Below are 15,349 nucleotides of genomic sequence, written 5' to 3' on the forward strand. Positions count from 1 at the left end.
CAATTCTGATCTGCCATATCAAACATAATGCTTTACCAGCTTCAACAAAAATAGTCGTCGGTTTATTTTTTTTCCTTGCCTATTTTTCTAATCATTTAACTAATTTATTTTTGACATTATGTAAAATTTTTAATTATTTATTGCTATACATATACAAGCTATAATAAGAAATAACGACAATTTATATTTTTCTTAAAAAGTATTTAATTATTATTTAATGTTGATATTGTTACCTTTAAAGTAGTTTCCATCTATTTCTGCAATTCCTCCAATCTGAAAAACATTTTTGGAGTGCTTTATGTGGTATAATCTTCAGCTCATTCAACGATATTGCCTTATTTTCCATGATCGTAAAATGTTGTCTTTTCATGTCCTTTTTATCTGTGGCGCGTTGAAGCTATTTTGTGTTCATGTTGACTCCATACAACAAATTACAAACTAGGCAATTTTTTTCTATTATTTTTAAAATAAAAAAATCACCCAAGTGTGACAAAATGTATTGTTAATATTGTCAAACACAAACTACGCGTCCAATATGGCTGATAATTAACATGCGCATCACAGATAGTCAGGGCTGGCTCTGCTGACTGTGAAGCTCTATGCGAGAAAGCTCGAGCCCCCCACCCCGCCCCCACGAATACAAAATGTATTCCTAATATAGTATGGGGTAGTGCCTGTGCCTTCACCATTGCCATCAGCCAGAGATTCAAAAACAAGGTTCTACAAATGATAGTCGATGCTCCCTGGTATGTTCTTAATGACTTTATAAATAACGACCTTAACATAGGATTCATAAAAGATGAAGTAACGAACAAATACACGACATATTGGGATAGACAGACTTCACCCAAACAAAATGGCAAATAATTGACTAGATATGACGACACCAGACGACTGAAATGATTCAGACCATCTGACACACCTGACAGATATGACAAATAATAAATGTAAAAAAGGAAATAAGTATAAACAACTTAATTAGTATTATATAAAATAAATGAGATTTTGTAATAATAAATATGGAGAAGCATCCAATGGGATATTTGATTTACATGCCAATATCAAAATAAAAAATTCTAATTATTTATGTACAGACAGCTTGTAATTAAATAAAAAAAATGGGCCATAGTTTTTTGTGTATTTTCTTGTTTTTCGCGACGAAGACAAACATTTAGATATGATTTATAGAAACAACACATTCAAGTTGTTCAAGTTGTCTTTGTTTTTTTATACAAAGGGTTTCAAGAGCCCCACAAAATTGACGATGGAGTCTTAGTGGGGCGCGAGGCTGATTCTCTCTAGGTATACGAGTTTTTAAAAGTTACACAAAGTCTAAGTTCTCAGAATTCGCATCATTTTTATTTTATCGTGTTTTTTTGGGAGAATAAAATATTGCTATATGAATAATTGTAATTTCACATTTTGTGATATAAATAATACTTCTGTTTTTATTATATTTTTTCTTTGAGCGTGGAGCCTTCCGGGAGTGAATCGGTTGCGTATGCTCAGAGCCGGCCCTGCAGATAGAAGTACTAGCGTGATAAGAAAATATGAGCTCAACAATGATAAGATCATAGTTGTAGATTTTTCGGATTACTAATTTTATTCACTTGCCTCAGCGTTGTCATTGTGTGAGATTACATAAGGCGTTTTTCTTGTACATTAAATGAATAAAATTTAGCAAGAGCTGTAATAAAAATAATTTTTAGACTTACATTGTTGTTCGATATTACCCCAACATTCTTTTTTTTTAATAATGCTAATTTAAATTCAAATTTATAAAACGAATTATTATTTTGTTAACGTCATTTGACCTTATCCTGGTATACTCAAAATCATAATTGAATTCAAAAATGATAGATGATGTTTGCGAACGCCTCGCCCACGAAACGTCACTCTGCCAGCGCGTGTTCGCGTTCGTGATTCCTCACTATATTAGTATAATAAGAGTGCTCGCTGCGGCTGAGAACTTACCATCGTTTCAGTGTTGTTGTGATGTTTGGTACTGTTGCTCGCTGAACACAATGTCTTCCTCAATTGCAGTAGGCCGGAGGCTGCTGGCGCAGACGTCGGTACTAACCAAGTTGCCTTGCACAACGTCAGGTAATTTTTACGATTCTTTTTTTTCTCATAACTAACTGAAATTACCGTTGATCACGCTTTATGCATGTGATATGTTGATTTACTCAATTTACCTTCAACGCGGTCATGACTCAATGTCCTTAATAATACGATCCATTTGTTCTCCAACTTTTTTAATGGTATATATTATCAGTTAATTCAGTTGTTCTCTTTTTATTTTTTGTCATAAATCACATTAAAAATACTATTAGTATTAAAAAAAAACTTTTATAACTAAAATAAAATATTATTGATTTAAGTAAAAGATATATTTATATTTTGCAACGTTTACTTGTAAACAATTGTATTCTAATGTAGGGAGTGGCTTGTTCCTACGTTTTGCTTTTGTTATTGTGTATAGTGAAAATCTGCTTTCCCAGAAGTAAGCGGTACAAAACTTCTATTTCAATAAATTAAAATCTCATCAATCTGATTGATAAGATTTTAATTTATTTAAGTATAAAGATCTTATAGTTTTTCACATTTTGTTGTATTATATATATAAGTAGCCAATTCGAAAAAAAATAATAATGGTCAAGTTTTATAAATAACTAAAAGTGTATATATTAAATAAATATATCATATTATTAAATGTACACAAAATATGTAGAAATACATACATTTTCCCCCCTTACATTTTAAAATTTGTAGTAATGGTTGAAGATCACTGGCTGCGTTATTGTCAACAAACAAAGTAGGGTGACCACTGCTTGTTTTCCCCCTAAGCAACAATCATGTCCTTTTTAACGTTTAATTTAATAAATTGATTAAATTTCACAAACATTCATTGTTGCTGTTCAACGTTGTCTGAATAATGTCTTCTCTTTTCTGCTTAATCTTTCTGAAAATCATAAACTGATTCACAAATTTCAGAACTATACTTCGCATGGTGTTTTTGTTCATCATATTGTCGGGAGACCAGCTCTTGAGTGCGAGACGAAATTAGTCATAATAACTTACTTAAAACCAATAAAATCAATTGCTATATGTATGGCTCGTATTTTTCAGGTCAAATTTTAATATGGTTGTGGTCAGATACATCGGTCAGAATAAACATTAGATGGTCAGAATTTATATTAATTGGTCGGAATTTATATTAAATGATTAGAATTATTTTGGCAGGTAGTCAGAATCATTTTTTTCAATCAGTATTTATTCAGTTCAGTATTTATAAAGAATAGCCTTTATTTATATTACATGCTCTGTATTTTAACCTTAAGGTTATTTTTTTTATGTTGATAAATGGTAGCATAATAATACACTTGTTTGGTTGGGCTCGCAACATTGTCAAATCTCAACACAGCAAGCCAAGGGTGCTCTCTGCCGCCGCTCTGTCATTATTCCAGCTTCGTTCGTCATGCTGAATACCTTCGCACATACAATTAAATAGATTCGTTGGGAGTTATTCATGGGATTGTTCTGACCAACAGTTTAGGAGCGAGCGAGATATTTATAAGATATTTCTAAAATAAATCATTTATTGTCTATTTATATTTATAAATGTTACACTATTTTTTTAAATTCACATGATCGTCCTATATTTTTATTCTGACTGTATACTATTTTTATTTGTCTCAACTGCATATTTAAGCGGATCAGAAATGCACTTTACAGATATACTTGAACAAAGAATACATTCGGTGTCAATATAGAAGATTTTGGTACCAATGCATCAAATGGTCGGTGGAATGTGCCTACAGGTACTTGGACCTCCCAGACCAGAATTTAATTTAATTACAGCATTTTGAATCATAGCTGTTACGCAACATATCCTTACTGGATATTAAATAATCAATAACAAATAGATTATTTCTGCCCCGAATCATCGCATTGGCCAGACGTTCGAGAATAGGAAAGGTAAATGACTTTTCCTAACTCTGAAAAAGTATTAGGGGTACTCAGAAGTAATGTCGTTTTTATCAATAAATCTCAGATAGCATTTTTCACTATTTTCGTTTTTTTCTATATAATATAAATTTCATAGTTTTATATAATCTTCTTACACGTTTCTAATGAATTTCTAGTGTCCTTGTAGTAATTTTCTCGTTTAGAATTAAAACAATAAAAAAGAGCCGATTTCATTTATTCTAGTTAATTTAATATTTTTCCCTTAAAGAAAACTTCCCAACCTAAGTTGCAGATTTTATCCCGAGTTAATCTAGCAGTGTGTTGTTATGTTGGAGAATATTTATTTATCTATTCCCTGGAGATGGTCCCATTTTACTCAATCGAGTTAAAAGTTTACATTTTACTTCTGCCGTCACTGTTTCACCTTGTTTTAACACTTTAAAACAAGTAATTCCTCTGGAATCCTACCTTACACAAAGTACAGCATTTTTAGGTTGCATTTTCTCTTTGCCATTGTTGCTTTTTCAATATATAATAATATTTACGACACAAAACTCTGTAAATCACGTATTTTAAAAATTATATAGATATAGGTGATGATTAAACAATCTATTCCCCATATATATAACTGAACTTCATGCACAATCTTAAGATTCCATGATAAATAAGTTGGAAAAAATTTAGTTAATTAATACTATAAATTCTCTATCATAATTAAAAAGTTTGATCACTGATAAAATATTAGGATCAAGGTCAAAATATATGTTCGTTCAAAGCTATTTTTTTTCATATTCCATAACTAGTTATTTAAATTACACATTATAATTAAATTATTTAACATACTACTGAGAATTATTTTTAGTTTAAATAGTTCTTATTTGTAATTTTTTTGTGGTGCATTTAAAAGTAACCCGTGTTTCATATATATTCTACTTTTACGCCACATGAATTTCATACAAATGTGCCTTTCATACATGTTTATTTCATTATCGTTTTTTTTTTAATTTTTTATTATTCCTACATAGGATTGCCAGGAAAATGTAAAAAGGTAAGGTTCTCAATTTCCAAAAAATGGACCAGACATAAAATATGATATTAATATTTATAAAATCAGTATGTAAGTGGCTCTATGTATATTAATTATTCCTTGTTTTACATATATTATACGCACACATAAAATGTCTAGACATTAACACTGCCCTAAACTTTCATTGAATGGAGTGATTTTACAGCATCCTCACTATGGCGCTCTTAGCAGTCTTCTTAGGCTGTGGCAAAAGGTTGATTCCTCCACGTCTTTGTTGACTAGAGAGTGATTTACAGTATTAGCTTAGGTAAGGTGACCAGATTTTGAAAATGTCAAAGGAAGACACAAAATTAAAAAGTCATCTTGGAAATTTTTGTTCAAGGATACTTTTCTGCGAGAGCAAAAAAATATCATTTCGGAAATTTTTGTTCATTTAGGGATGCTGCGGGAGTTAAAAAAGGTCACCAAAGACAATTTTATTTAAAGAGGACAACATTTTTGAAAACAATCCTCCACAAAGGAGAATATCTGGTCACCGTAGCTTAGGGAGCTTTTGCTCCATACTTGATAATCCTTTGAAAACCGTGACGAGTCTCAGAACCAAATGACTGTGACCAACTTCTGGAGTCCTAGAGTTAGTCATTGGTTTATATTTTCTATTTAAAATGATTTTAATATTTATTAAAAAATGTTAAATAAGTGTATGAGTTACATAATCTCACTGTGAGCTATTGCATATAAAACAAATATATTTTGATGTAATATTTTTGATTTATGTTAAACCCTGTTAAATCAAACAAAGTTTATTTTAAAATTTATATAAAATAATCTTGAATAACTTTTGAAAACTAAATTTGAATGCCATTTTTTGTCCTGATGTAAAATGTTTCTATCAAAACGAAAGTCATAAAACTAAAATAACATAAAATCTGCAGATTTTTAATGGAAATTCTTTGTCTTTTAATATTCAAATAGCCATGAAACCAGCAAAGTCTAAGGAACCTTCAAATATCCTTTTTATTCTTGTAAATTTCATCCAATCAAAAATTTTAAATTTGATAAAAGATAAGGTAGATCCTCTCAAAATGTATTTTACAGTATCTGTATTTTTAATCTTAATATATAATATTTTGCAGATTTTAAAGCAATAGGCACTATTGAATAAACCACCATTTTCCACAAATTCGTGTAGGTTGTATAAAACCTGATAAATTATTTTTAAAATAGTGTTAACTGTAACTTTCATTGTTTTTTATATTTGTTATTTTTGTACTGATATGATTTTAATGACTATCATCGTATATGTAACCAAATTGCAACCAATAACAATTTAGTCTCATTTGGCACTCGGACGTCCATATTATCCCGCATCATATAATTTATTATTGAATAATCGCTTGGTAACAACAAAGTGCAATATCCATGTGCAGATAGAATGATCACTGCAATAACGACAATGTATTTTCAAACATCTGTTCCGAGCTCTCGACTCATTTTATCAATATTAGCGTTGTGTTTTATATACATTAATGTATATTTACTTAGTATTACTAATATCACAATTATTAATTTCAAAGTTCAATGTACCAAATATCTGGAGCACTAGGATTAGACTTGGACCGATTCAATAGAATAATTTCAACAATTGCCCTGAGCAATTGGGTAAATGATTTATGTAGTACAGGGGATAAAACTTTTAATTGAAAGTTCAAGGTACTGTTTAAATTTTGTCAATTTTGTGAAATTTTACATAATTATTTTTAAGAGTGGTAGAATTTTTTTACACAAGCATACGAATCAAATGTTAACACTGAAAGATAAATCTATATATATCATCCTTTATTAAGAAATACAAATGCATATTAGATTATTTTATTATTACAATAATGTTTATACATGTGAAGTTATTTTAAAATACATAAATATTTTATGAAATATGCCATATTGTAAAACAATATTTGGACATATGGGTTTGAAGGTCTAATTTAAGTGTGGCATTTAAGCTTTTATCTGGACAAGGTTCTGTCATTTCCCACAGTTATTTCAACGGCGCAGTTCCACAAATGTCTGATAAGACTTTCTCTCCCCAGTGTAGTTGCGATCTTCTGAGCAATCTGCTAAAACGTTTTCCACATAGTATTGTCTTAGGCAATTAGTTATTTTCCATTTCAGTGTTTGCCCTGGTGAATTTTTCTATAATATATTTTTCCTCTTGTGACTAACAGTGTACCTATATAATCAAAGCTTATTCTCCTGACCTTTACCTCGAATTTTTTGAGACATTCTCTCACTGACTTTTTTCTTGCAATACAATCATTGGCTGCTGTCTAATTAGAATATGTATGTGTTTTGAATGCTCTAGTTATAATACTGTGACATAAAATTGAACATGAAGGAAGCATATATCTCTCAAGTCAATTCATGTTACAATAAGTGATTTACCTTGTTTTTTTAATCTACCTTTGTAACCTGACAAGCATAAGCCCAATGAATACATAAATATTTTTCATAAGAATCTATCATAATTTATCCGATGTTTGACGTTATTCCTTTCAAGGCGATTTTTACAATATCAGTAACAAAGCATCGTTTTCTTGTAAGCTTTATGAAATTTTGCGATTATTTAAGTAATTACTCTGTATATGTATAATGATTACTAACTGAATCGCAAACACACATCCTTATAAGATTAACTTTATTTGTGGTTTACCCATTTCTAACATCGCATATTCATCGGAAATTCATAAAAAAAAATTAAGTATAACATTTTTTATTGTATTGTATTTCCTATATAAACTCATTCAAATTATGATTAATACATACGTTTATGAATACAACTCATATAACAGATGTTTCTTTATATACACACATAATGCAAGTTCTATATATATTAAAAATTCCATTAATAATAAACATATATTGATTCTGTTGCAGGAATAAACAATCGTCACAATAACATTCATGTCAGCTCAGCTAGGGCTCTACCTAGAGCTGCCACTCTACGTCTACCCGACAACGTTCAAGATTTAAGCTCTGAAACAGGATGCTTTTCGCAGTTGAGAGTCAGAGACATATCAGGATCGGTCATATCTTCTTCTCAGAACTATCATGAAACTTACACATCGGCAAGGATTGACGTGACTTCCGAATCAGATCCTCACATCGGTTCCTACGATTGCCGAGGCGCTTTAAGCTTGTCTTCCTCGATGCAGAGCAACGTACCAAGCCCTTTCGGCGGACAAAATTGCATCCTGAGCATGCCTGGATCTCAGCTCGGACAGAATTACAAATGGGTGTCGGACAATCTGCACACTTTGCATTATCTGAATCTGCGCAACGAGTACACCAGTTACAAAACAGGTATACACCAATATCATACGATGGCGACGCATAAACATAGTTTTTTAAGATATGGGACTGTGGGTTCGTTATTGGGAAGCAGAGAGACGTGTAGAGCGAAGTCCGAGGGTAATTGGTTAGACAGAAAACCTCCGAGTCGTGCGGAACAGTTAAAAATAGCCGTAAAAGAGTACGGCTCTACGGTTGCCGTATTCCACGTGACTATATCTCTCATATCTTTGGGCGGATTCTATCTTCTCGTTACTAGGTATGATTTAATAGACTATCGTTAGGAGTTAAACAGTAGAGATTTGAAATTGAATGGGTAAATCAAAAAGTAAAGATTAATTTTTATTATAGATCATATTATTATCTGATGGGCATTAAGCTGGCTAATATTGTTTATTTTTCTTGTACAACGGTCTTTGTTAATTTTTCTCAAGGAGCATGAAAGTAAAACCGCCCGTGTCAATGTTCTCGTTCATTCTTTTCAACTGCTTAATTTTAGTACGTGTTTAATTTAAGTCAGTTACGTCCTGCCTCGATTTACTCTATATAATTGAGTCATTCAAAAGCAAAAGTGATCTTGTTTTACATTAAGCTAAACTTTGACATTGATTTATGAAGACTTTCACAATTGCTGCTTCAAAACAAATATGTAGGCTAATGGTCAGGATTTTTTTAGAAACATAATGAAAACTTTTGCTTATGACTGACTCATAAGTAAATGGGCATATATAAGAATATTCATTTAAAATATGATACTTATTGAGTTTAGTTATATCCATGACGCCATTGGTTGTTATTTGGATCGCTTTTGCTAAAACATGACAAGTTCAGTTAAGTTAAATTCAATCTCGAATATGTATGTAAGTAAAAAAAAAAACAAATTAAGATACATACAAATCAAAATCATTTTAGAATGTATTTAATGATTTTTGCTTCATTTAATGGAAAAAATCGAATGAAATTGAGGAATATATTGACGTAGGTTCTAAATTGTTTTTACTGTTTGATTTACCTTCATGCTAGCAGAATGGCATACTTTACTTTTGGATTTATTGTAGATAGATATTAATGGGTTAGAGGAGATATAAATAGCTATTAGCATGTGTCACTTTCAAGTCTTTTACACTGTAGTAATTATAATATATGTACTTTTTAAACATATACTAATTCGTTATTTTCCTTTTAGTGGACTAGACATAATGTCGTGGATAGAGAAGCTGGGAATCGCTGGAGATCTTTCAAAGACAATCACTGCAAATGCCGGTACATTTGTGATAGCTTATACGGTTCATAAAGTATTTGCTCCATTGCGAATCGCAATAACGCTTACAGCGACGCCGTTCATTGTTAGGTACCTCAGGAAAATTGGAATTTTGAAAAAGCCGAGAATATAAAATACATGAAATATAGTTTCAGAATATTTTTAACTTTTTATAAAGAACAAATGTTATTTTGTCAAATTTTAATAATTTAGTTTTTATTTGGGCAAGGTGAAAATATACTATAGTTTGAAAATTATTGTTTTAATTCTCATAATTTAACCACTTAACATGCCTCACTTTTGCTTGAAAAAACACAGTTGGCATATTTGCGCCTGATCGAAAAAAGTGCCAAATAATTGCAGTTTTCAAATTGTCATATTACTAAAACTACGTAACTGATAATTAAAAAAATTCGTGTGGGCACTCACCAAATACAATAACAATGAAAAATTTTCAAACGTAAATATTCAATCTACGCAAAAGGAAAACAATCTTTGTTGGCTTTTGCAAAATGCATATTAGGCGTAAAATGAGCTTCAGAGTACGAACACCATATGTGTGAACATTCTAGAATTTGTCAGCATCGATTCTAAATAAAAATTCGTTATGGTGTGACATTTATTTAAACCTATTTAGAGGATAATATATAAGGATATTCGAAAAGATTTTTCTTTAACAAAATCTCGAATCACTAGTTATTTAATTTTGAATAGAATTATAATAACGACATCTGTTAGAAGAATATACTATCTAAAATATAATTAATACATTTTGGTGCCCTAAATATTCAAATTCTGTTAAAGATCGAGTTTTATAAATGCGTGTCCGGCTGTACAATCGAGTCCCCAAAAAGCGTGGTAATCGGATTCCGGTGCTTTAGGCGTTAAGATTATAATACGAATGTCCACCAGCTAACAGCTTTTTTCATTTGACATTAAAAGGTAATATGAGTTTTTAGTAAGGCATAGTTATAATCTTCTTGACACGATTGAGTGGCTTAGATATAATCTCGACTTTACGAGTCTTGGTGTCCAATATCACTTGATCCTGTCTGCCATACTTTCCAGCTTCTTTTCCCTCCCCATTGATGTAAAAGTCATATATATAAATACATTTTATAAGTAATTCAAAGGGAAAAGGATTAATATTGAAGTGTTAAGAGGTATTTAAAGCTGAATTTTTCAGCCAGTCAATTGTAAACGATATAATGATATATGAATGGAAATAAATATAATTTTTTTTATTTATCATAAATATTTTACAAAAATTAACATTAATTTTTTCATATTAAACATACGATGAAATTATATCAGAAATCAGTATTCTTCTGTGATAAGGAATGATTAAGCGATCCGAACATTGAAAGTAAATGCTCATTGAATTCTGTACCGGCCGCTTATTCTGATGGTTTGAGACGGACGACGGATCTTTCATTTTCTCATTCGCAATTGGCAGTCCCTTACGTTCTCTTACAATATTAAACAATAAAAAAATTGCCTATCCTAGTTGTCTATGCCCTCGTGTACTTTCCCCAGATGTGGAGCATGAACACGGACGCGATAAACAACAGCGACATCACCAACACTGGAACTGGTCCTCTGAAATGACAAAAAAAACACGATTAGATCAGGACTGTCGAATAATTCATTTAATCATCAATATAATAATGGAAATGTGAGTGACAACTTTTTTATTGCTGCTTTGACTGACAATTCATCGTATGTATCTGTATTGCTCTATAGATAGTAGTGTCAAGTATAGGCTTTATATCATTGAAATGTGTTGTTAATGTGATATTTTTGCGCGCTACTTCAAAATTTGCTATTATGTGGGGCAGCACTTATTTATGCAATAAGTAATTTAAATATTATTTTAATAAATTTAAGTGTTTTTCAACTTTAAATTATACAAAAAAAACATATTACAAGGCTCAAAGGTTCATGATAAATTTAGGTGCCCAATGCATACTGCCGATTTTCTTGATGACTTCAATAGGTGTCATCTGCGGTCAAAGAGTTAAAGACATACAGAAACGATCGGATCTTCTAATTGACACAAGCCAAAAAAATATTTATATACAAATTGAATACATTGCCTAAATAGCTGTTAATGGAGAAAAAAATTAAGGTAATCGAAATTCCTGGTTAAGGACCATTCAAGGTCTGCTCATGAGGGTATAATACAGATATAAAATTATACAATATTTAGAGTGGAAAAAAATGTATTTTGATAACCATAAAACATTTTATTTAATGTTATGATATGTATAAATTCGAAAAAAAACAACATTTTCAAAATTATTATTGATAGTCATTACGGAGAAAGAGAAAGAAATCTACACGTCTGATTTTTCTGATTACTAGTTAGTATTTCATTTATTAAACATAATTATTGTATTGGTTTGATAGTAAAGGACAAGCATTCATAAATAGAACATAAAATTTCATATTTATGGATACAGTAATACCCTGAAGTTACGCGATAGGTGGGACCGACGAAGAGCCGCATAAGTCGAGTTCGCGTAAGTCGGGATATAACTTTTTACATAAATTTTGATTAATTGGGGCCAAAGATTAATAAAAACACTAGTTTAAAAAAAAAATATTTGATAAAACGTTAATTCTTTATTAGTCAATAATATCATATTAATACAAAATATTAAAAAATAAACGAGTTAATTAAAAAAATATTTCGATGGCTTCATAAAATCTAACAAACTCGTCTGACGACACATTGCCTTCTTTTTTTCTCTCAGAATTTCTTAGTAGCAAGCTAATAATTTTTTCTATTTCTTGCTTTGTAACTATAACGTGTTTTCGTTGGAGTCTACGTTTTCTAGAATTTTTAGGACTCTTTCAATTGAGCTGAGACCTTTTGTCAAGCTTGCAATTGTCATGTGCTTTTCTGGTTGAACTGGGCTAAAATAATCGTCAACGTAATCGTGCACATAGAATTCACGCGAAACGCGCTCAATGCGTATCACAAGAAAAACATTGAAATAGTGTGTGGTAGTGTTGCCAACGAAAAAAATCAAGAACCACGTAAGTCGAGGTATTACTGTATACATTTACACTATAATTATAAAATGAAATGTAATGCTAAGAGTTTTCTGACTTAATAATTCATATCATTTTAATTAATTTCTTTGGTTTGTTAAAAATTAAGCGTATACTAATTTATGTTTGGAAATAATTTTTTTAGCCGTAACATAGAAATAATACAAAAATGTATTACGATTGCACGTTAAGCGAAGAGTGATCTGAGGTAAACGATTTAATTTATTCTGGCTAATCTCTACTTAATACAAAGATTGGGATTATGAATATGTAGTACAAAACAGCATAAAGGCCTATATATATATTGGCGAGAACCGACTTCTAGTACAAACAAAAATGGTAGCCGTTATGATTTTTTTTATATTATTTGTAAGTAATAATGTTTAATAAAAACTTATTGTTTTAGGTTCGAAAATTGTTTTTAGAAAGTTCATACCTGCAACATTGACTTGAATGTTGGTTAGGTTAAGTCAGTTGTTACTATTATATTACTTTTAAGGGGCAAAATGATCTGCATAAAAAACAGAACATGTAGCACAAAGTTGCCACCTATTTTTTTCTTTGTCACTTTCAGGTGACATTTTATTTGTTTTTACCTAATTAAACTAAATTTGGTTTGTCAATGGTCGATTTAAGTATTTTAGTTGTGTTCTTGATTGTAAAGTAGAAGAAAATGCAAAAAAAATCAACAGTGTAATGTTAATAATAACATTAAACTGACGTTTTTTTGCTATACTGGTGTTTTTTATAATTATTTACGAATTACTGCCGTTTTTTTAATATAACTTTTAAATAAACGCTTCAAACTATTTTTTTAGAAGTCACCTTTTTTGTATTTATAAAAAAAATCGTGTTTTCATTAGCCATTAATGTTAGAATATAGATCAGTGGTATAAGTCAATGATCACCTAAAAGACCTGGGTTCAATTCTCATATATATTCTAGTGTTTATTGGTTCTATCGTGTGGGAGATCGGAATTTATAATTCCATTTGAACATCACAGATTAAGTTTTTCTAGCTTTTCCTAATCTCAGATGAATAATTGAAAGCAGGCTAGGTCATTCATATATAGTATAATATAAAAATACAAATGACGCGTAAGTGAGTTAATGGTTCTTAACGTCATTTTTACAAATGACATAAGTGCGTTATAACTATAATACATTGAGCAATTAAAATATAATCTATTTATTTTATTATAAATAGGGCAAATACAACTGATTTAAATTATAAAGTTAAGATATTAATATTAGAGAGTACCATATTGTGGTGAAAGCGATATATATCAATAAGCTGAAGTCTTTTATAATACTTACACTTTGATTCCGGGAGAGTCGTCTGTGTAGAATCTCCACATTCCACCAGACGAGGTGCCAGTATTGCGATTTCTGGCGGCTGTGGCTGGAGCGGCTTTGCGTTGACGGACAGTTCCGCCTCCTCCGGTACGAGGAGCAGCCCCCTTTCCGGGCGATCTGCTGCCCGATCCTACGGAAGTCGCGCTCGGTGATACAGGCTGAAGTAGATTGTAGTTTTAATTAGTATAATCAATTTTGCGAAACGAATCAAGTACAATGACATATGGAGAATGCAATAAAATAGGGTTATATACTAATATCAAACAAAATTTATCATCGAGTCTTACTATATGCTAAATAAATGATAAAAAACTGATTTTCTGATTGAATCTAGTATATTGGTTATAGTTTTTAACCACATATTCTTAAAACATGATTTGGGAAAAGTGGTTAAAATTTGGATTACATGTATGAAAAGTTGATTAATATTACTTAAAATAATGGATAATTCATCAAAGTATTGTTAAATAGTGGTATAAGTAGCTTACCATGGTTGCGACGTGTACTCGAAGCGACGAAGTGAAATACAGCGACGGTTACCGACACCAAGTGGCAGTCGCCAGCTCCACGTCGCTCAACGTCACTGTCGAGTGTTGCCAGTGAGAAAAAAAAGATAGTAACTGTGAATTGTATATCATTATTTTCTTTTAAAAATAATAATTATGATATTAAAATAATCAAAATAATTCAAAAGTAAAAAATTTAGTTTAAAAATATTTTATTTTAACACTATTTTTTTTATTATATCTACATAGACAAAAGGGTTTATCAGACCATGACCCCCGGTCCGTTATCGGTCATATTAAGAACTAGATTGACTTAAGTACTGTTTGCAGAGCCATCGTTAGGCTAATATTTATTTTTGAGATCTTTTTCTCAAAAGCAAAACTTTTTACTTTATTGTTTTCCAAAAAAATATAATATTGAATTACTGAGAAAATTATTGTGGTTTATGACCTTCATAGTCTTCCATTGCAATATCACAGGTATAATGCGTTATACCAAGGAAAACACAATCTACAACATTTAAATAAATAGTGATAAATCAGATTGAAATCAAAGTTAAATAATCGGTGACATCTGTTTTATCAATTATAAAATATAACTACAGCGTAAAATCAAAATTTTTATGCAAAAGTTTTTTATTTGATCATTGTGGGAAAAGGTTCTTAAAAATGTTAATATTGTATTTTATTAATAAACGACAATATCACGATTTACAAAACTCCTGCGAATAATGTTTGCAAAATTTTATGTATGTTTTTAATCCTGGCATCTTCATGGCAGTAGTTTTTTGTAATCGTTTAATTAATTGCACAAGTAGAGTATAT

The 15,349-nt window shown here is 30.6% G+C and overlaps 3 protein-coding genes across 4 annotated transcripts in view; 2 read left to right on the forward strand and 1 right to left on the reverse strand.

Moving 5' to 3' along the window:
- fz (frizzled class receptor) overlaps positions 1–15,349 on the forward strand; it is a 178,469-nt gene that overhangs the window by 73,662 nt on the left and 89,458 nt on the right. The window lies entirely within an intron of this gene.
- Positions 1,973–9,859, forward strand: LOC148227532 (uncharacterized). Of its 2 annotated transcripts, none has more exons than XM_088202852.1 (3): positions 1,973–2,103; positions 7,931–8,603; positions 9,531–9,859. In XM_088202852.1, the coding sequence occupies exons 1-3, from the start codon at positions 2,025–2,027 to the stop codon at positions 9,736–9,738; spliced, it is 960 nt and encodes a 319-aa protein (XP_088058978.1). In that variant the 5' UTR covers positions 1,973–2,024; the 3' UTR covers positions 9,739–9,859. The 2 variants fall into 2 exon arrangements, with proteins under 2 accessions (XP_088058978.1, XP_088058979.1); XM_088202853.1 differs by having other exon boundaries at positions 7,931–8,356.
- Sec61beta (Sec61 translocon subunit beta) lies at positions 10,815–14,630 on the reverse strand. Its single transcript, XM_088202854.1, has 3 exons — positions 14,507–14,630; positions 13,980–14,176; positions 10,815–11,204 (listed from the first exon to the last, which is right to left on the reverse strand). The coding sequence occupies exons 1-3, from the start codon at positions 14,507–14,509 to the stop codon at positions 11,117–11,119; spliced, it is 288 nt and encodes a 95-aa protein (XP_088058980.1). The 5' UTR covers positions 14,510–14,630; the 3' UTR covers positions 10,815–11,116.

Source organism: Plectrocnemia conspersa, unplaced genomic scaffold (genome assembly GCF_051122295.1).
Source record: "Plectrocnemia conspersa isolate PC_06_02 unplaced genomic scaffold, ASM5112229v1 ptg000013l, whole genome shotgun sequence".
NCBI lineage: Eukaryota > Metazoa > Arthropoda > Insecta > Trichoptera > Polycentropodidae > Plectrocnemia > Plectrocnemia conspersa.

Coding starts and splice junctions, on each gene's coding strand:
- LOC148227532 (XM_088202852.1), top strand. CDS start 2,025: ATGTCTTCCTCAATTGCAGTAGGCCGGAGGCTGCTGGCGCAGACGTCG. Junction 2,104..7,930: donor GTTGCCTTGCACAACGTCAG/GTAATTTTTACG, acceptor ATTCTGTTGCAG/GAATAAACAATCGTCACAAT. Junction 8,604..9,530: donor TTCTATCTTCTCGTTACTAG/GTATGATTTAAT, acceptor TTTTCCTTTTAG/TGGACTAGACATAATGTCGT.
- Sec61beta (XM_088202854.1), bottom strand. Junction 11,205..13,979: donor GACTCTCCCGGAATCAAAGT/GTAAGTATTATA, acceptor TTGTCATTTCAG/AGGACCAGTTCCAGTGTTGG.